General features: G+C 41.4%; 1 protein-coding gene across 5 annotated transcripts in view; it reads left to right on the forward strand.

Annotated features, from left to right (window-relative positions):
* LOC124058850 (unconventional myosin-Ic-like) overlaps window positions 1-22,578 on the forward strand; it is a 55,189-nt gene that overhangs the window by 17,498 nt on the left and 15,113 nt on the right. For all 5 annotated transcript variants that reach the window (XM_046388425.1, XM_046388423.1, XM_046388424.1 and 2 more), the window contains 6 exons: window positions 16,692-16,847; window positions 17,540-17,655; window positions 19,707-19,905; window positions 20,770-20,850; window positions 21,258-21,437; window positions 22,410-22,508. In XM_046388425.1, coding sequence (XP_046244381.1) covers window positions 16,692-16,847; window positions 17,540-17,655; window positions 19,707-19,905; window positions 20,770-20,850; window positions 21,258-21,437; window positions 22,410-22,508 — 831 coding nt within the window. The remainder of the gene's footprint in view (window positions 1-16,691; window positions 16,848-17,539; window positions 17,656-19,706; window positions 19,906-20,769; window positions 20,851-21,257; window positions 21,438-22,409; window positions 22,509-22,578) is intronic.

Consider the following 22,578-nt stretch of genomic DNA (forward strand, 5'->3'; position numbering starts at 1 on the left):
AGTAAGCCATGACAATGTGATAGCTTGAACAATGCCAGGATCAAAGAATTCACCTTCATCCATTTGATTATTTGCACCTGTGCTTTATCCTGCTATGACATGTCAAAATTCATCCATCCATCCATTTTCTATACTGCTTATCCGTCAAAATTCATCCATCCATCCATTTTCTATACCGCTTATCTGTCAAAGTTCATCCATCCATCCATTTTCTATACCGCTTATCCGTCAGGGTTGCGGGGGAGCTGGAGCCTATCCCAGCTGACTACGGGCGAGAGGCGGGGTTCACCCTGGACTGGTCGCCAGTCAATCGCAGGGCCAACACACAAAGACAAACAACCATACACTCTCACACTCACACCAAGGGGCAATTTAGAGTAGCCAATTAACCTAATGTGCATGTTTTTGGTATTGTGGGAGGAAGCCGGAGTACCTGGAGAAAACCCACGCAGGCACAGGGAGAATAGGAAGGGCCCAGACTGGGCCCAGAAGCTCCCAGACTGGGATTTGAACCTGGGACCCTCTTGCTATGGGGCGACAGTGCTAACCACTGCACCACCATGCCGCCCATGTCAAAATCTCTTCTGTAAAAAAACAACATTCATGACATAGTGTGCTCGAACCCCTGGTGTGCTTACATGTAGGCAAACTCACCTTGAAATGTCATACTTGCTGACCTGTAAAAATCCACATGTATAAATAGGGTGCTAATTTAGAGCAGTTTTTTCTGGTTGGAGCCTCATAACCGAGGTTATAATTAGTCCGAAAATTCTGTAGAAGAGCCAAGACCAGCTTCCATTCATCCACATTGAAATCTTCCCTGAAAGACGCAACCGCCTACTCAGTCCAGTCCAGGATTATATCTTTATGGAAGACGCTAGACACTTTAGGAAATGCCTGCATGACCAAAGTGCTGCCACAATGGAAAAGTGGGTGTGTATGTGTGTATGTGAAGGACAGGGAGTGTCTCCGTATTTGGTGTCTGTTTTGAACAAAAACCTATAGCCCTGTTTGTCTTATTAGTCGCATTAGTCTTCTGTGTCTCACATCTGTTCACAGTGGAAACATCTAACTTTGCTATGGTCTGGTACACATGGACACACACCCACACAGATACACACTGCGGTGATTCACTTAACCCAGATCAGTCAGGGCTGTAGCAGAGAGGAGCACTGAGTAGGTCGCAGAGAGAGAGAGAGTTTGACTGGCTGTTCCCTGGGAACCCCCTTGTGTCAGTACAGAGCTGGGCCACCATGAGCTGGCAGACCGCTAGTTACGTAAAAAAAAACCAAAAAAAACCAAAATGCATGCACACACACATTCCCACATTCATCCTCATTTAGAGTAATGCCTCCTTGCTGTGACACTTTCACCATCTGTCACCAACTTCCTGTCACTCTAGATACTTTCATCGAATTTCTCTCTTCTGCCCTCTTGTCTCTGTTTCCCGACTGTTGTTTGCCGCCCACATGACTTGCATTCTTTTGCTCTGACATCACAGCCGCCCTGCACTGCCATTTATTTCTTCTCTTCATTTTCATTTTTTTTATTTGACTAACTCTCTTTGGTCCCTTGCTTCCCTGCCTGTTTTATTTCTTGAAATACTGGCAAGAAATTACCCATAGTTAATAAAGGGCCAATGTGAGTGATTGTTCTGTCTTGCGCCAATGTGTGAATGTCAAAGATTAAAAGAGTGGAAACTGAGAAAGGAGAGTGAATAGTGTGGGAGAGAGTGGAAAGTGAAAGGTGAAGGCAGGAGAAGGTGATGGAATGACAGTCTGGCTAATGTCAGGCTCTTGTTTGTACGAGTGTGTTTTAGTTGGTGGGGGATACATGCAGATTTACAGCGACTTTGAGCAGGCATTTAGTGGTTCAAAAGGGGAATGGTTCAAAGACACTTTGTATTTTCTTTATTCTTTGATTTGTTGCCAGTGGGTTATGGTTTGACCCTTCACTGGCTTTTCTCTTACAGCTTCGATGCGAGCAGTTGCATTTCGCAGCAAAGGAAGGCCAAAGGTTCATGCAGTATTTATTGTTAAAGCTATTGTAGTGACTTGTATTAGTGCTGATTACAAGGCTTTGTTGTGGTGGAAGAACCTGTGAACTGTCAGGAAGAAAGCCAGACTTGCTAGAGAGTAACGACACACTGAACCAGCCAGAGAAAGAGGAGATTACAGAGCAGACAGATAGTGCACTTGCACTGTGTGTAAATTGTGCTCATGATGCTTTATAATGCTGAGATGCACAAATTTGACTAACATTGTTTCAAGTCATTCGTCTTACTTTCTGCTTTGCTTTAGAGCTGATACCACTTCTCATTTCTCATTTCTTACTTGTAATTAAAGACCCTTTTCTTTAGTATTACAGGGCCTTCAACTAAGGATGAGGGACAGATTAGATATTGGAAGATCACATCAGATCTAATTTGATCAGTGAGCCAAAATTTGTGTTCCTTTAATGTAACTTCTAACTGAGCTTAGAGGAGCAGGCATAGTGCTTTTGTTTGAAAGCCAGCTATAGCATAATTCTGCCCAGTGGGACTGAGGTTTTACATAACATGTAAGACGATTCTGGAGGATGCTGTAATAGAGACGGGTGGAGTCTGCTCTTAGAGAGGACATTATTGTTGAAATGCGTTTTATCAAATTTAACCAATGGAACCAAAAATAAACATAATAATAATAATTTCCTCATCCCATCTCGGCTGTAGATGTGCTAACTTTGAAATATTTTGCTGTCCGTTACTTTTATTGTTCTATCACAGGCTAATCTTTCTGGTGTCAAAGAAGATTTTAGTTCGTATTGCTATTTAGCAATAGTGTCCTGTGTTCTATTACTGATTTCATAGCCTAGTATGGAGCACAGTCCTTAACGCCTGGGATTCATCAGTCTGATGAAACGTTTACAGCTTTTGGCTGAAATTAAACTTGTTGCCACGAAGGTTGTGCTCAGAATGATGCAACATTTAGCACGGATAGAAATCATCCCTGAAGCTTATAAGTCATGGCTGTTATGGCAATGGTTATGACTTTTAATGATTTAGAATTTTGAAGGCTAATACTTATGCAGATATTTTGCTTGAAGCTGCTTATAGTAGACAGTTTCAAAATTTATTGTCTTTAACATTCATCATTTTAAAAAATGTAGAATAAAGGAGTGGAGTTTACATTTAGTGCTTCCTACCAGATTGCACTGTGTGTGTATCCTTGAAGTCTAACAAACATGTTCAATATTTTTCCTTCCTCTCACAAAGTCATAGTTTCTCAGTTATGCATTGTTTACATCCATGTTTACTTTCTTACAATTGTCATTTCCACAGCCCCTATTGGCTCATTGCTGAGTTTCTTGGTGCATTACTGTTGATCTTTGGAAGAGAAACTGAGGGCAGGAAGTTAGTTGCATTGCCCAAATGCTCATGTAGCATGTGCGTGTCAAAACAAAACACTGTTCTTAAAAACTTAAAAACACTGCTCTACAGCACTACTAGCTTTCTATCTACTACCATTAAATAAGCAACTGAAGCTTGTGTTTTGTGACACTGGCTGATGATACATATCAGAAATTCACCAGTTCAACTTCTCTCCAACTTTCTCTCGTCATACAGAGGTGTCAGAAAAATTAAGATCTGATACGAGTGATCTCTGTGTACATCGCTATTGACCTCACTGGAATCATTTGTATGAGAGGAAACATTAGGCCAGACATTGCTGTGGCCCGCAAGAGTGTAGCCAGTAGCCTGCTGTGACTGAATGAGTGGAATAGAGGAAATATTGAATTTTAGAATGACATTGACATGGAAACTCTAAACTGTAATGAGGATTGGTCATGTCGTAATCTATACCCGATCTGCTTAATTGGGTCAGTATCTGTGCCACTAGTGATCTGGTATATCTGTCAGTGTTGACTGAAACACCATTATCTGCCTCATGTAAGAGCAATTATCACCATGGCAACACAAGAACAGAGAAGTGTAACTATAAGAAGTCAGTAATTCCCCTCTTTTATTAATAAGCGAATCGAATTTATTTATAGACACTGTTAGGCTCATGGTTTGATAAAGAACATGCTTGACGTTTACAGTATATTGAGCATTGGTATGTTACCCAAGGATGTTGCACATACTGCTGTAATGGGGAAATCCTGTCTGTAAGGAGTATGCTCCCATGACACAACTCTGTTAAGCAATATTTGGGCGACATGAGTCATTGAGTATGAACGCAGAGTTTGACTGCTTGAATTGAACATGTCCAAGACAGTGGAGGACTTGATGTTGTGGCAAACTGCATTGCGTGTACTCCAGAGCCATGTATGACCATAGATGATGTAGATGCCACTTTTGGTTACACTTTATCGTCGATGCCTTCCAAATAATGAATGAGTGATCCAAAGAGGAGAAGGAGTGCAGTCAGAGAGGAAAGATCGAACATTCTTTAGCTGTTGTGGCCGACGCTGCAAGTGAAGACAATATTACAGTCATTCCAACGCAGTACAGCGCAGTTTCGAATTGACTAATAACTGTGACAGATTAGTGTGACATGATGTTACAATGACAACGGGTTCCCAGGCCTTATTTCTGAACCTGTGGGCAATGGACAGAGAGTGGAAAATTGCTATATATATCCAAGATAGCTCTGAACACACTTTGCTTGAGAGGAAGTGAGAGAGGAAAGAAGAATTTAAGGGGAGGGGAACTCAGGAGAGAGAGAGAGAGAGAGAGAGAGAGAGAGAGAGAGAGAGAGAGAGAGCAAGCAAGAGGAGAAAGTTAAGTTCCCATTTCTGGTTTCCCATGAAGTCCAGGTCAGTGGGATTTCAGCCAAATTTTTTTGTTGTTCTGTCAGTCTAAAAAACCACAATGTTTAATTTGGTATTTTCCCTGAAAGTGTTTTGTGTGTGTGGGTGTGTTCAATAGAGCGGCAACTCAACACAGGTAAACCCTGATATTGTGAACCTTTCAGTGAGAGATGGATTATATAACCACACACTAAATAATAATGATGATATAAAATAATAACTTTGATGCTCTGTTTTCTCTTTGCTGGCCAAAAGGTTGCATATAGCATCAGAGCATGTAGTTGAAAGGTTTCTCCGTTGGCCAGATGGCACTTATAATGCAATGTTTGTATTGTTTCCATGGCTTTATGCCCCTCACAGTGCTGTGATATCATTTATAGCCTCACAGCTATAAAGGACAGATTAAATATGCTGTGTTTTTGTACCTTTGGCAAGCAAGCATGGGCAAGAAGGGCTGTCAGACAACATGTGGAACAAGAGAACAGATTCTGGATCATTAGACTGATTATAATGTGCTATTCTGTGTAATATATATTTTTGTTCCAAGGGCCACTTAACCTGTAACTTGAGTTAACTTTAGATACAAGTGAGTCAGCAGTGGGATGGCAACTATGGATAAGAAAGGGTTAAAGTCTCACTGAGGGAGATAGTGGTGGTCAGATACAGCCCCTCCTTCCCCCAAACTCAGCACAAATATGCTGCCTCAGCGTGAGCCTGCAGAAACACACACACACACGCACACACACCTTTGCAGTGCACACACTTGCCAAAAGTCAGTTTTAGCCGAAAGAACTGCCACAAATGAATAAACCAAAGAATCTAGTTGATCTCTTGTATGTTTACTTGTTTCCTGTTGTTGGTCCAGTGTGTTCTTGCAAAGAGGTGAGACACACACACACACAGAGTGTCTGGAAAGCATTACTCACATTCCTGCAGCAGGGACTCTGATTATGCTGGCAATGAGGAGAGCGAGAGGGGGGCGACATCAAACGAGGTGTATAAAGTGTAATCTTTGACACATACACTCCTGAGCCCGGTACAAAGAGTGTGTACATCTCTCTGAGCACAAAGGGAGATGGATTTATTTTCAGGCATTTTAAATGTGTCCCTCAGCAAATACTCTAATGACTCTTTATTTCATTTCGATGTGGGTGACCAGTAGGGGGCAGTGTGGAAGAGAAGGAATTGTGCTGCTTTCCCAGGGTGTGTTCTACTACATTGTCCCTGTAGTTGTCTTTGATAAGAGATGTAGTTTAAACCTGCTCTCTTGTCTGTGAATGACTTCAGTGAATCCTTTCTTTTTTCTTTTCTTTTTTCTTTTTTCTTTTTTTGCTTTCTTCTCAGTCTACCTTTAGTGATTCTTCACAGCTGGGTGGTTTGTGCTGCAGTGAAGAATGAACCAAAAGAGCTGACTGAGGGACATGATGTGAACATGATGTGGAAGATGACAGCAGTTCAGATATCTGAAACAAGAGGAAAAATTAATCTCTTTCTCTGCTCTAATTATTTCATTATTACCTTTCATAATTCATTACTACTTTACATTATTACTATAAAAACCTGACAGACATAGAGACATGGAATATACAGTTCCAGTAAGCACCACTTCTTTGGCTTTATGGGCCTATTCTCTTAGATGAACAGGAAAGAGCAGGTCATCCTAATGAGGCCCATAAAACCTGGCTTTCCTGCTGTTGCTTTGCTCTTTGAAGCTGCAGCATGTAGCCACCACTTTGCCATGATCGAGAACACTTGACCTCTTTTTCATGTCTGTAATCTACTGAAAATATGTCCTTTGGTTAATCCAGTAACTGTACATCAGTGTGTCCCTTTCTCTTTCCTACCTTCTATTTTAATGAGAAGAGATACTGAACTTGCTAGCATAGACTTCCATGTTTAACGTTCATAGTCCCTTGTCTTTTTGGTGTGGTTGTCAGTGTTTTGCATTGCTGTCACATTCCTGACAAAGTTCAATACTTTGGGAAATGTACTTATTGGATGAGAAGATTGATATCATTCTCATACTTGTCCAGTAAATATGACTTAAATAACAGGAGACAGTTATATTAGCTTAGCATAAAGACTGGAAACATGTGGGAACTACCCTCTCTACAGAGCCGGGTGAGCTTTTTCTCCCTGCATCCTGTCATCATGCCAGGCTAAGGTAATCACCTACTGCTTCACCTTCAAATACAGGCATGATAGTGGTATTGATTTTCTTGTCCATATATTGGCAAGAAAGACAATATGCATATCCCCAAATGTCTTACTATTCCCAAGTGCTCATTAATGTCTGTGTATTGGTGCAGCAACTGTAGGAAACTTGTCTTCCTCTTTGTTCTCAGCAGCACACGCCCAAAGCCTGTGAGATGTCAGTTGTTATTAGTGTTAACAGATGCAGATATGCTGGACTTCTGAGGCCTTTGATCAGCAGTGTGCGACTGTGCAACACAGGTCTGGACTAATTACACTCCCTGTAATGATATTGGACTAATGATGATAAGTCCATGTGCATGCATGTGTACATCATTGTAAACGTGTACATGTAGGTGTGTATTGTGTGTGAGGTGCAAAATATATAACAGTGGCACTCCTGGCTGCCTGTCTGGTTTCTGCTTCAGCTTGTAAATAGCAGAGAGGGAATGAAGGAGAGAAGAGAAGAAAGGGAGGAGAGAGGGAAAAGGAAACTGTTTTGGCTCAGATAGGTGATCATTTATTGGCTCAGGCTGCATTTACTACTTAAGAGTTTTCCTTTCTCACACAAGCACGCTTGGATGCACACACACACACACACACACACACACACACACACACACCACACTCTTTATCCCTTTGGCATCAGGACACATTTTTTCTTTCTCATCCTTTTTTCTCTCCAGGAGTGGTTAGGACCAGATGTGTGTGTGTGTGTGTGTGTGTGTCTCCGTGAGTATATGATAGTCTAGGAGTTTTGTTAGCTCTCTTCTAATCTCTGCCTTTTCTTAAGAGCAAACAGAAAGCAAGAAAAAGGAAAAACGGGAGGAACTATGGCAAGTTTTTTAGTGTGAGTGCCTGTTGGATTGAGGAGAGGGCAAGAGGGGAAAAAAAGCAAAGAGAGTGAAGGAGGGGGTTTATGTGTCACCTAACACAGGGACTATTTCCTTTGGAGGGAGGGAAGGAAGGAGAAGAAAAGTGGGTGAACGTGTGGCTAGCAAGAGAGACAGAGTGAGGTGTGTGTGAGCAGCAGTAAGAGGAGAAGCTATGGCAGCTGGGTCTCGGGACGGAGGGGAGAGCTTCTAAAAACAAACTCTTGGCTAAATAGTGGTCGGGCCCAGCGCTGGAGGCCACATTCTTATAGCCGGACTATTGGCGTGGTGGGAAGGGGAAAAAAAGCCATACAAATCACTCGAGCAGGGCTGGAGCCATGAAGTACAGACCTTTGGTAAGACTGCCAGCCACACTTTCTTGTCTTGCAGAAGAATGTCCGTCAGAATGTGGGGAGTTGTACATTTTTTATGGTGGAATGTAAGGAATCTCTTGTCTACATATGCAGGTTTGCATTAAAGAGCATGTAAGGTAAGAAACTGTGTGTGAGATGGTTACTGCTGTTCAGGCTAGCCTCTGTTTAGGGACGGAGTTCATTGAGTGGAAGAGCAGGTTTTTAGGAGCTACCTACATCGGCAGCTGAATTGTGTAATTACCTCAACAGTGCGCTTGAACTTCAAGGGCACAGGTGAGAGGGAGACAGGTGAAAGTCAGAGCCATAATAGCCGGCTGTTCAACAGCAAAGGTCCTTTATGCTTTCCTCTAATAAAAACAGTGTTTTTCCTGCTGAATGTTGGAGCTTCATTGTGTAGAATGATGTATGTGCAGAGTCTGACACTGTAGGGCTCTTTTTACATTCATTGCAGAAAATGTAACTTTTCTCTGCTCAGATTCTACTCAGATTTAAACAGGCAAAGCCTACGAGCATGATTTGTGACATCGCAGAGAGTTTGGAAGTCAATCCTGGTCAAATATTCAGCGTACAAAAGTGTGATGTGGAAACCTGAAGTGCACATACACTGAGATGGATTTTACAGTGAAGCAGGAGACATTTTGAGTCCAGCAGTTACACTTGTGAAATGAAAAATACTTTCACATTCATATGTTCTGCTATTATTATTTAAGGTAAGTAAGGATTTTAATGTGATAATTGTGCTATATGTATCCCCTAACACACTGTTTTTACTCACTTGATCTCAGCATCCTTCTTCACCTTGACTTTGTATTTGTCATGTTGATGTCAGAGCTATTTGAACTGGATTCTGTTTGATATCTGACACGGTGTGCCCTCACTGCTCTGTGTGTGTGTGTGTGTGTCTGTGAGTGAGTGAGTGTGTTTGCACTGCCCCGGGGCGAGGCAGTCACATGGGGGTGTTGTGTGGCTGGGCAGCATTCTTTGACGTTCACTGAAAGTAAGAGTGAGCATGTTAATGAAAAAAGTGTATTAAATCAAAGTTAACTTCTCGTCCCACTGCTGACGATATGCTGGAGGTTGCTCTTCAGCAGGTCTCTCACAGTTTAACATTGTCTACCCTCACTTTCTGGCTCATGCATATGCAACCATAAGGTTTTGATCAGTTTTATGAGGCTTCTCTGCTCCTACAGCAGTGCACGTGCTGGATGGAGGAATGACAGATTTTTCAGGATAGTACAATGCACTGAGAGATTCCTGACACAGTTGTCATTGCAGCCTGCAGGGCATCTGTTATTCAGTAGGTAGTTTATTTTGGACTTGCCTCACTCTCTTCAAGCTATCTGCTCTAGTCACTTTCTAGATTGCAAAGTCAAAGTTGCAAAGAAGTTAATAACAGCCTTCTTAATGGCTTTGTAATCGATCTTATCATCCCTGGAATACAAACCTAATGAGTTGAAAACCTCAAAGCTGTTTCTCCATGGAGTATCGTTGGGGTCGGGTGAGTTACTCTTACTAAATTCTTGTGTCTGACTGACTGAATGACTTGTAATTGTCTCATTAAAATGATTTGAAGTTTAAAAGTAAGGCAAGTTACTCAGTTTGTGGTTGAGCTGGTGGTTAAAGGTTCAGTGTTAACCAGGCTGCTGTAAGAGCTGCTAAGGTTGAGTGAAACTCAGCTGCCTGTCTGACAAAGATGAATGTAATCTCTCTGATTATTCTAGTTATAGCTTTCCTGTCTGCCTGTACTAATACGGGAGTTTTTAGATGTGTGGATGTTATATTCTAGCATTTTGTGTTGTGTAACTGTAGCAGCTTGCAACTGTTGGTGGAGTTGATTTTGACACTCTATATCAACATTTCAGTCGTACACAAGCCCAACTTTTATTCCATTAATGGTTGCAATCAGTCACACAAATGAGAGTCATGAGAAAAAATGGATACTTGCATGGTTCCACACTGGAGCAGCTGTATGTTGACTTGCTCCCTGGCCCCTCCTGTAGGATCAAAGTTCATTGTAAGCTATAGAACGGCACACCCAACAGAGTAGTGACATGCACAGGAACACTTAACTACAGTGGGTCCTTCACAAAACTAGTGATCTGACACTATATATGAAATACTGTGTTGTTTTTGGCCCACATGTCCTCAGGTTCATTTCTGCAGCCTATGGGATACTCAGCTAGCTCGTCCCACCTGTCTGACTGGTCTGCAGAGCGGCTCTCCAGTCTCTAGGGGTGGAAATGAACATGCTCACTGCAAAGCCTGGGGGGGGGGGGTTTCCATGGTAATCATAATCAGAAGGTTAACAAACTGAAACCTATGCATGTGTGGAATGGGCCAATGATTCAGTGTTGATACATCATTCCAAATTCAACTACAACACTCAGGTATGAGTGTTTGAATGTACTGTGATTTGTTAGCCACTTTCTTGTTCGTTAAAGCCTGTGCTTGAATTTTGGTCCCACCAAAATCACATTTGTGACATAGGTTCTGTTGTCAGCCTGAATCTCGATGTTCTGCACTCCATGCCCTGTTCTTTCTACCAGCTAGTGCAGAACAGATGAGACAAGAGGAGGTATGAGTGCCAGATTACTGTTTCATTATGGAAAAATGTAGAAAAGGGGCAAAACATTCTGCATGTAGCTCACTGTTTCTTCATCAGAACCACACGCTTCATTCATTTGGTTGTCATTCTAAATGTTTCACAAACCATGAAACAGAAATCAGAAGAAGATGTTTTTTTTTTCTCCAACAGGTCTGACTGCTGCACTCCTCTGTTCTCCTTTTTGCATATTTAACCTGGATCTTTTACATGCACAGATATTTAAATGAAGTTGGTTTAAGCGCTCTGAGGCCTGATTTGTTTATTAGTTCTTTGAATCCCGTCCAGTTTGAGGAAGCCATACTACATGCAGGCCTGTGTACATATGTGGCCATGTGTCATACGAGGTGGAAATTTTTCTGACTTTTTATCGTAAAATATTTTTACAAGCCCTGAGACCTGTCTGATGTCAGAAATGACACTTTGTTTTGGTTCTCTTTCTGTGTCTAAGTATTCCACTGATTTTATACACAATATTCATTGTTGTTGGTATTGCTGAGAGCAAATGTGCAGCATAGACGGAATCACAGTGACGTCGCTCTAACAACTTAACTCCACCAGTGGTTGTGGAGTTATGTGAAATTTGCAAACTTATTTATTTTTCTAGTCATTTTCAAGCATAGCTGCAACCTTTAAAGATATGTAGTTAAACAGAGAACCCAGCAAAATTACTTAGTATCATATCATAAAAGATAACCCTCACCGTGGAGAAGCAGGAATCATTAATCATCTGCATTTTTTGCTTAACATATATAAACAATCAGTCATTTATCTGAATTGTTGTGGATACATTTTCTGTCAGTGTAGTAATCAGTGGACACATTTTTCCAGCCCTGCTTAATTTGTCACATTGTCTCAGACAGATGAGATGCGCCAGTTTTCAAAGACGTGTGAACATGAGGAGGTGAATGATGAAACCATCTTTTTAATTATGGTTGCGGTGAAACACAATCTTAAAAAAAGCTATGAACGCGTTAAAGTTTAGAGTTCTTAAATGGAGAAAAAGGAACTGGTTTGACTACGCTTAGCAAGAACTGAAGCTCTTTGGTCGCAGGTATGTATGAAGTTCGGTAATGGATAAGATTTCTTCGTGATATTCACCAAAGTGCTCAGTGATTGTATGAGCAATGACAAAGCTGACACAAGCCAATACAAATAAGCCAGCAAAGTGGAAACACTGTCAAACTGTGTGCAGGTGTAGATGGCTTATTGGTTATTGGTTATTTTTTCAAGTTCTTATCATTATCCACCCGTGCTGCCATCATGAGCGCTGTATGGTGCGCTGAAAGCAGGTTAGATGAGGTTTACATAAACAGTGTGACATCTGAGCTGTGTGTGCGCACCCGAGGCGATGTAAAGGTCAAGCCACTATTGTTCACAGGCTGGCTGGATGATCGTATCCCTCTGCTTTCTCCCGCTTTCCCTGCTTCTGTTAGATGTGCTCACTTGACGACAGACCTGAGGTTCAAGGTTCACGCATCAGGTCTTAGTATGGGTGTCAAACCTGAATACTTTTCTCAGAATGTGTTAGGTTGGGTACAAAAAGCTGGCATTGAATACTTGGTCAGTTTTGTTTGTTTTTGTTTACGTATTATTTGATCAGATAGTTTTTTTGATTTGTGTCAATTTACCATTAATGATGACTTTAAAAAAGAAAAGGTTTTGTAGAATAAACATTGTGATAATTTATATAATTTAAAATAAGGTAAAACAAACAAAAAAAATTTTATTATCAACAATCTAGTGTCACGAAAGCCATACTAGCACCTCTGTGAGGCTATAGGCTTAGCAGTATTTTATCTAAATATTATGAAATATGAAATACAAATGAAATATGAAATAAATAAATAATGAAATAAATAATATGAAATGCTGACGGTGCCATCATGGTGATGTTTAGCTGGTGTTATGTTGTTGTTGTTGCTAACACTTGCTAATTAGCACTTAACACAAATGATAGCTGAAGGTGATGGGACTGCTGACTTTTTGTGACTTAAATATGAACCTGGTCTTCCATAAATGTCCTGTAGAGTTTTGTTGTTTTAGTGGCGACATTGTTATTGGTATAATTAGCTGAAAAGATGTGGGAGATGAAGATCCAGTGAGGGACGTATGGTAGAGGAGTGTTTTAGAGTCAGACTGAAGGCCGATACCTGCTACTCACTCAGGAGTCAGACACTGGTATAGGTGGAGGTCTTAGCAGAGCTGTACCTTCTCAGGTCTCCTCCTTCTAAACTGGCTCCAAGCTGCCTTGTTTGCTGCACAGGATCTGGAAAACATGACGACATGTCGGAACCGAGTAGGCACGTACTTGGCGTGTTACTGAGACTGGGTGGAGGTCCGGTGTGCAGCTCTACATGCAGGAAAGCCAAACAGTGAGAGCGGCATTGGGAAACAATGAAGTAATGGAGAGAGGCTCCTAGAAACTGAGACGAGGAGGGAAAGTGAATGAGAGATGGAATGAATTGAAGAGGAAGAGGAGGGGACAAGTGAGGAAATAAGACTCTTATTTCCTCAAATAAGGTTTCTTTGCTCCTGGGCACCATGGTATTTGGAATTTTTTGTTACAAACTGTGACATCTTTATGCAAATGAATGTCAGTTTTACTGCTCTTTAATTTGTAATTTAACCTGTTCGCATATGATGAATTCCTTTACCTTTTGGTCTAAACATTCATTGTCTAGTAATTCCTTCCCAGGAAACTCATCTGCTACACAGGATGTCATGTGTATCAGTGTGTTTGGATTAAGGTTATTATGAGTAGCAATAAGTACAGTATCCAAAATGAAGAGGTTAAGTTAATGGCCATAATGTTTGACTGACAGGTGAGAAGTGCAAAAAATGGTAACAAAGAGTGTTAGACACACACTGACACACACACACACGCAGCTGCAGTTTCTTTGCTTTCTGTAGAAATGTGTGAAACAATAGGTCAGCAGAGCTCATGGCATCCAGGGGTTAGAGAAACAAGGATGAATGGGATGTCAGACATATGAACTCACACGTGCTTGTGTGAATGCTTTGAATATTGTTAATGCTTGTATCAGTACCACACTGATACAGTGCATTCCTTAGCCATTTGCTCTTTCTCCCTCCCTGAAAGATAAACTTTTCTTTTGAACGATTTCAGTCTGTGGTTCCGTGGTCAGGTAACCGTGGTAAGTGCAGTATAATGCAATGGTTGAGCAGCTACTTTGTCAGATATATAACAGAATAGCTGATGTATATGTTCATAATACAAAAAAACTAACTGGCATTGTATAAGTAAAGAGGTCAGTCAGATATAATTGACACTGGATTACATACATGCATTGTTTCATGTCAGACCAAATCTACACTTAATTGACATTGCTGAAACCATAACTAGTTTTAAAATTGGGGTCTGATTTCATCTAAACTTTAAGGATTATAACTTTAATCTCAAATACAGCCCTTTATCTTCACATGTACGGTTATCCACACCTAACACTTCTGTCAGCGTGTCAGTTTCCTTTCCTAGCCACTCTTTCTGATGTGTGGTTTGTTTTGAAACGGCATTTAATCTGAGATAGAGGCATCTGTGAATCCTTCAAGAAGCCTACAATGAATGTAGCTAATGTGAAATGAAAGGTCATATTAATATTCACTGCATGTTCGATTTCTAGTCGCGTTAGACTGGGAGTTTTATTATCACAGGCTCTTGTAAAATCTCACAATGACAGCCTCATCTTCTAAAGAGATAAAATCAAGTTGTCCGCACTTTGGATGTGTGCCATTTCTGTGTCCTTCGGAGGACGTTCACAGACTCACACAGACATATTCTGGATTAAGAAGTAAACCAGGGGCACAGATGGAAGCTTGTGTCATCATCAGATCATAAAGATTAGAGGTGAGTCAGCTTTAACAGCCTCCCTCTGAGCCAGGCCAAGTTAAAGCGCAGAGGTGGTTCGGTTAATTAAAAAGCATAAACAGAGCAGGCAATATTAGCTAATGTTATTAGGTTTATAGGGACCTCCTGTGGTAGATGGGTGGATGGATAGATAGATAGATAGATAGATAGAGGAGTGGTGGTGGTTCTGTTCCCCTGAACTTGTACTGTGGATTTCTAGACAAAGACCAAGGGTCCACACTGGTGTCCCATGGCTGCTCCCTGTGTGTGAAGCACCATGGGACACTGCAATTCTCCTTTGAAATCCAGGCTCAAACATATTTGTGCATATTTGTGTGAAACTCGACCGAGATGTTGTGCATGTGGGTGTCTGTTCTGCGGTGAAAAAGACAGGCAATGCAGTGATTTAATGGACTCTGCGTTGTGATGTTGGGGGCAGTGCTGTGTGGAATTTCAGGGAGTATTGTTAACTTTCCTGTACGGTTTAAATGGAGTGATGGTAAATGACTGGGTTCATAACCTGGGATCCATCATATATCTCCTCTCCTTTTTTTTTCTCTCCATCCTCTAACACCGCTCTCCTATCTATTTTTCCCTCCTGTCTCACCCAGCGCTAATTAATAGGTTCTCTCCTCCCTCATGCTTTCTCTGCTTTCTTTCTCCATCTCTTCTTTGTGGTCTCCGGAGGAATGAAGACTACTGTACTGCTTAACACAACAACAACACCTGCTGTACTTTGCGTGTGTGTTGTCTGTCCCTGTCCTTGCGTTGGCTGTCTCCTGCCTGTACCTTTCAGCACGGGTGGAGTTGGTTTTAATTCTGTGCAACTCAGTACGTTAAACATGGATGTGGCGGACATTCGCAATCTTATGCGTAAAACTCAATCCTCTATTTTAGAAAAGGGCTTATTGACCTTCGATGATCTAAAACATGTGAGTGTTGCAATTTCAGTTTGCTTCTGTTTCTAAATTTGTGCTATATATTTTTAGACATTTGTGCAGCCTGGGTGGCACTTGTCGCACTTTGGTCGAAGTGATACATTTCCCCCCTTGCATTTGGGCTTCATTTCATCTCAGTTTTTAGAGGTGGTAAGATCACTTAAGGCCTGTTTTAAAGAAAAGTGGACGGTGTACAGTCATGCAGTCTCCAGTTGGTTTGCGGTGGGGTCTGTGAATGGCTGTTAGACTGTGGTGTCGGACTAAATGATGTCTATGTGACAGGAAGGATTTACTTGGGATGTATTGTTAAAGAATTAACAGCTATAGTGAATTTGGATTTCAGCATGTTATGGATTAGGGTTTTTTGTATGGCAGATTGCAGACATTTTTGGATTAAAGCTGATGACAGATGATGGTTTGTGCTGATATTCAGTGTTTAAAATTTTGGATTTTAGAGTTTGTGTGAGTGGCTAAAAGAGAATTCAAGTGCAGCGGTGACAACACTAACATACTTTGAGCATTAGTCCGGTGTCTTAGTACCATCAGCCAATGTGTACTCAAATATAGGCACATTTTGCTGGTATGAGATGGTGAATGGGCCCACACTGTTTATTAGTCATGTTCCAGAAAACAGTACCTGCCATATGTTTGATTTTTTTTACAGTAGACAAAAAGATTATACAACCATATTTTATCCAAAAAGATTTTTTTTTCATTTATTCCATAATCAACTTGCGGTTTAGTGAGAAACTGTTTCTGCTGGTCTTCCAGCATCACAGTTTGAATTTCACACCCACCTCATACTTGTACTGTATCTGTACCTGCTGTTTCATATCTGATGTTGTAGTGTTAAGTAAGTTGTACCTACTACTTCTACAGCTTTTCATTAATTTTTTTTTTGTTTTGTTTTTTTGTAGCAATAGTCAGTGCAGCACTGATTTATGATTATGATGGTAAGGTTGGATATGTGTGCGATGCGTAGCTTTTGGTGTACTTCAGTCCTTCCCTGACATTCAGTCCCTAACTCCACCTTCTCTGATTGTCCTCCTCTAGGTGGTGGCTAGTGACGGGGTGCGGGCTATGATGGAGTCGGCCCTGACAGCCAGAGACCGGGTGGGCGTGCAGGACTTTGTCCTGCTGGAGAACTACACCAGTGAAGCCGCCTTCATAGAGAACCTGCGCAAACGCTTCAAGGAGAACCTCATCTATGTGAGTGGATGTAGGGGTGAGGGTGGGAGCTCAGCTGCATATTAGAGCCTGATCAATGCAGTTTTTTTTAGGTTGATGCTGCTGTTTAAGAGTAAAAAAAATCTCAATTATATACTGACTGATTTTCATCCTACACACTTAACAAGCCTGTCAGTGCTCTTAGGTGTACAAACTGTGTAGTAGGGGCAGTAATACTAATTTTGCATCAAACAGCTTTTGCATTTCTCTGCTAAATGTGCAAGCATTTCCTCTTTTTTTTTTGGTAAATAAAATGTAACTTGAAAGCAAAAGTGCAGATACACAAACAAAAATAGTCAGTTACAGTGAATTCACTGGATGACAGTGACATGGAAATAGTGGCAATTTGGTACAAAGTCACGGTTTGTTTTCTTTGCCCAGAGTCACCATGAAATTTTTGCCATATTGCATTTAAATATTTGGTTCATTTAGTTGTGCTGGACAGACAGAAGTAAAAATCTGCTGCTCTGGAGGACAGATTTTGAGAATTTGTTCTCACTGCAGAGTTACTTAACAAAGCATAGTTTTAATTGAATATTCACATCATGTTTGACATCGCATCACGTGGAAACCAAGAAAGATGTAGCTGTCTCATGTCACTCATGTTTTAACAGTGCACTGCTACAGTTGCGTCTTTGTCATTGTAATGTGACTGCATGTTCCTTTTCTGCCAGACATACATTGGTTCAGTGCTGGTGTCAGTTAACCCATACAGAGACCTGGAGATCTACACCAAGAACCACATGGAGCGATACCGCGGAGTCAACTTCTATGAGGTCTCTCCACACATGTAAGTACGCAACCTCTGCACACCAGTATGCGGTTCAGCTATACATTAACTTTGCACTTTAACGTTTGCTTTCAGTCAAAGTGCCTGTTTAAAATTCATAAAAGACACGGCAAAAGGAGAGAAGCTTGTTTCAGCAAGCAATCCATCAGAAAATTTACATTAGAAACAACCTGTCAGGTTCCTCCCTTTTCCTCATATGAAATGCATGCAATGTTTTTGTGCCTGCAGCTTTATACACAAGAGTGAAAGATGGAAGATATGATTTATTACTCTTCTTTGCTCTTACAAGTGAAGTAGTTGTTTTTTGTTTTGTTTCTTAATGATCGTTCCAAACATGGACAGCATCATTCACAGTGGACAGTATGTTTATTGTTTTCTTGTTCTGCCACTCTTTGCCAAGTCAACTAGCTACGTAATGCTCTTGTGGTCTGGCTGTTCTTCTCTGTCAGTCCAGTCGTTTGCATCATGGCAATGAGGTAGAGTGTTTGTTTAAAAGGTTGCCACAGGAATGGTCAGGGGATTCCTTGTTAAATCATCCCAGACCCTGGAAGCGAGCTAGAGAACAATCAGGTGCATTATGGAGACCTGACGTGGCGTCATCGAAACATTTCAGAACCTCTCACTCACTCTCTCTCTGTCTACTCTGACCACCATTAGTTTTCTCTCTCTCTCGCTCTCTCTCACTTGAGCATACGGCCAAATGTTTTCCCTCACTCTGAGTGGAAAGAAAGATCTGCTTTGGCAAGCAGATGTGGAGAGCAAATGATGGTACCATGCAAGAGGTTTTCTCCTTTGAGAGGGAATTCCTCTGACCTGAACCTGACCTGTCAGCCCCCAGCCCTCCCAACTTTCACACACAGACAGTGCATATGCATCAAGTGTGATTTACCTAAGGCCAAGCTGATGGTTTTATCTTGCAATTAGTCTGGTGTCAGAAATGTGTTCCAACAGGCTGAAACAACAAAGCAGTGCTGATAGCAATGGCACTGACAAATGATACTGTAACTAAAACAGGCTGTGATCTGCTCTGGACTTCATGATTCATACTCATAAAGCCTTCCATGGTTAAGCACTATGAGATGCTATCATATGTTATATTCACATGCATGTTTTCCAAGAGATTCCAAGTGCTCATTGTCGTCACTCATGACAACATGATGAATCATTGTCTGTTCATTATGAGCTTAAACAGGAGTTTATGATGTATAATGAATATTTGATGTATACCTTTTCTTGTCTTTCGTTTTATGTGATAATTGAATGTTGTTGACTTCTCTGTACTCATTCCAGTAATTTTAGATTAAAACTGTCATTTGAAAATACTTTTGCCAATATTTAAAGCTAGCCTAATCAATATATTTTTGTTGACAGTGGATGAAATAACTGTTGGCCACAGAAAAAGGGTCACTTGTAATACCTGTAGTACCCATCACTTCTGCTGCTTTTTGGCATGTTTGAGCCCATTGTTTTGGTTTTGCAGTGTAGAAATCTACTGTTTTGGTTCCTGCTCCCATTGCTGTTTACAGTGTCAAAGCTTTAACTCCAATGGTAGCTGCTGCATAGAGGAGCATTTAGCTGCTAAGACAGAGCTAAAAGAGAGTCAATATTGGATTTACATTTGCCAGATGGCCTGACCAGAACCCAAATAGAATGGTAAAATTGCTCTGTATCTGCCAAATGTGTAAATAGACAACTGTTCATCAACAAGTTCATCATTTCAGTGTTTTAAAGTGATCAAATGTTGACTTTGTGTTTTAAGTTTCTTTAAGTTTGAAACTTGTATTGTTAATTAGCTAATTATTCTTCTCTGTTTTTGCTGGTGGATTGCTGTCGTATCACCACCTTTACGTTAGTAGAATAGTGTAGAACCACTGGCAACAAATAAATCAGGGACTCAAAACTTTCTTCACTGGCACTAAAAGTTTCTTAAGGTGTTCTCGAGTTTGCTGTCTGAGACTTGCTTCAGTAAGAAATGTTTGTTGTCCCTTTGTAGCTCTTGTAAACATCCTGCTGACCGTTTCCTGTTCATGTCTCTCCCTCCACTCCTAAAGCTATGCAGTGGCAGACAACTCATACCGTTCCTTAAGGACAGAAAGGAAGGACCAGTGCATCCTCATCTCTGGGGAAAGCGGTGCTGGGAAGACAGAGGCATCCAAGAAGATTCTGCAGTACTATGCTGTCACCTGTCCAGCCAGTGAGCGGGTGCAGACAGTCAAAGACCGCCTGCTGCAGTCCAACCCAGTGTTGGAGGTGAGTTGCCACAGCACTTCATTAATCTGGCATAAGTGCCGTCTGTGAAACATGCAGAGAACAAACTTTTCAACATATTGGATTTGTTGTGTAGCTGAACTTCGGCTGTTGAGTGATGACGAGCTACAAAAATGGGTGCTAATCTGAAAACGACAGTTGATGACATGTTGATGAATGAGGCTGTATAGATACTGTAAAAACATCACCTTTCAACAGTGTTTCAAAATGAAGATCTGATAAAGTGTTTGCCAAGTCTAATATTTTAAGACCAAAATAATTATTAAATGTCCTTCTATCATAACTAGTGTTAACAGCACTAACTGTATCCACTCAATAGCCTGCCTGATAAAGAAAAATTATTTTTGCTTTGCTTTTATCTGCCAACAGTTAGAATAAATGTAGAGTTACCCACAGGGGTCAGAGGCCTATCCATTGCTTTTAATGGCAGTTATTGATTTATTTACCACATACAAGTCTATTAACATCTTTGATCTTCTTCAGATGCCAGTCTTTAAAGAAGAGCAGAGCAGTGACTTTGTTTTTTTTGCTCTGATTTGGAGGATGAAGGCAACAGAGAGGTGTTAGAGTATATAGAAGCACTTGTTGATGTCAGGCATGTCTCTGCCAGATGATTTCCAGATGTGTATAAGTGTGTGAGCGTACACTGTGTCCTGTAATCTGTCCTGCTGTCCCAGACAAACACTGCCAGAACTCTAACGCCTGTGGTTTTCTCTGTTCCACTGCTGCCATCTGCCATCCTGTGTTTAACACACTTCTTTTCTCTGTTCCCTGTTGTCTCTCTACCTCCCTGTTCGTCAATCATCACTTTTCTTCTTTCTCTTTCCCACTCTATCCTCACTCCAGGCTTTTGGCAACGCCAAGACCTTACGTAATGACAACTCGAGCCGCTTTGGCAAGTACATGGACATTCAGTTTGATTTCAAGGTGAGAAGGACAGTCTGATTTACACTGGCAGCTCTTTCCACCAGAATGAACACAGTCCACCAATGAGTCTTTCTTCAAACAGAAGCTGATTGTTGCAAGAACCAAAAATACTGTTACCACAGCTTACTGAAAACCCAAGCAGAAAATCCATGCTCTGTTGTTTTGCTTGGTAATATTAATAGTGAAACTATATTTTGTTTGCTGTTTTGTATGGGCTTGGAGCAGTAATCACGACACTTCTCTGTGTCTTCCCTGTGTCCCTTTTTTGTGGGTACACAAAAAAATTTATGAACTTCAAAACCACCTGCATGTTATATCAACCCTTCATCACCCCTCAGTACCCCAGCCTTACCCTCTCCTCCTCCCCTTACTCCCCTCTCTCTCCCTGGTCTCTGTCCCGTCGGCAGGGAGCCCCAGTGGGAGGCCACATCATTAACTACCTGCTGGAGAAATCCCGCGTGGTCCACCAGAACCACGGGGAGCGGAACTTCCACATTTTCTATCAGCTGATTGAGGGAGGGGAGGAGGACCTGCTGAGACGCCTGGGCCTGGAGAGGAACCCTCAGCAGTACCAATACCTGGTAAAAGTAAGTATCCAGTACTTTAATGGTTGTGAAATGCAAGGAGCTGCTGTATTTTGGGAGCCATTGGTTCCAGGAGTCCCATTCATTTTTCCCATAGACAATTACGTGACTCAGTTGGTGTGGACGGACATGATGAATGAGAAGAAGAATGAGAATGAGAAGAATGAGAAGATTAAGATCTCTGTTTTGCCACCTGAAGATTTTAGGGTTTTTTTGTGAAATAATCCAAATTAAAAAAGAGCATTTTGACTTCTCTACTGCTCTGATTCATTCTTGCTTCTTCTCTGTGGCAGTGGCAGCCGAGGCTCATGGCTATTGATATATTTAAACCTGTCTGCCATGCAAAAATGATGGAAAGACAGAACATGATTTCTCAGAAACAAAGTTGAAATAATTAAAACCAGCATCAATAATATCACCCTATAGGATCATTATAATTCGTAGTTAAGCTTCAGTAAAGTTATTCTCCCACCACCCCTCGGCCCCGATGAAGACTATAAACCATTGATGCTAAGCCTTTCTCTCACTCACTCTTGGTTGTCTCTCTATCCTGTCACAAGTCATTGGTCTGTACTGTGTGTGTGTCCCAGTGGGAGTTCTGGTTAATAGGCTCTTAGTGAGGGACTCTCAGTGCATTGAGAGGAGCTTTCCTCAGGGGGCAAATCTGCCTTAAGGCACTAGCTGAACTCTTCCCTCCCTCAGTGAACACACACACACACACACACACACACACACACACACACACAAACAGCTACTGAGCAAAAACACCTCATACATGTGTTTGTCCCAGTACGTGTTTACATCGCGTTTAAATATGTGCTTGCTTTACATGTAAGCACCTATTTACACAACAGCTACTTTATGGATTTTGCTGGACATGTTGAGGACTTTACTGGGAAATAAAAAGCTGAAGCAGATTATACATTTGTAGTGTTGCGAGTGATTTAAGTGTGTTTTTCTGTGTGTTTTCCCTAGGGTAACTGTCCCAAAGTGAGCTCCATCAATGATCGTAACGATTGGAAGGTGGTGAGGAAAGCTTTGACTGTGATTGGCTTCAACGAGGATGAGGTGGAGGTAAGGACCACAGTCCAAGCTGTGTGAATCACACCTGACGACATGTTTGGTGTGGCACCCGAAGTAGTGT

This window comes from Scatophagus argus, chromosome 5 (genome assembly GCF_020382885.2).
Source record: "Scatophagus argus isolate fScaArg1 chromosome 5, fScaArg1.pri, whole genome shotgun sequence".
Lineage (NCBI taxonomy): Eukaryota > Metazoa > Chordata > Actinopteri > Scatophagidae > Scatophagus > Scatophagus argus.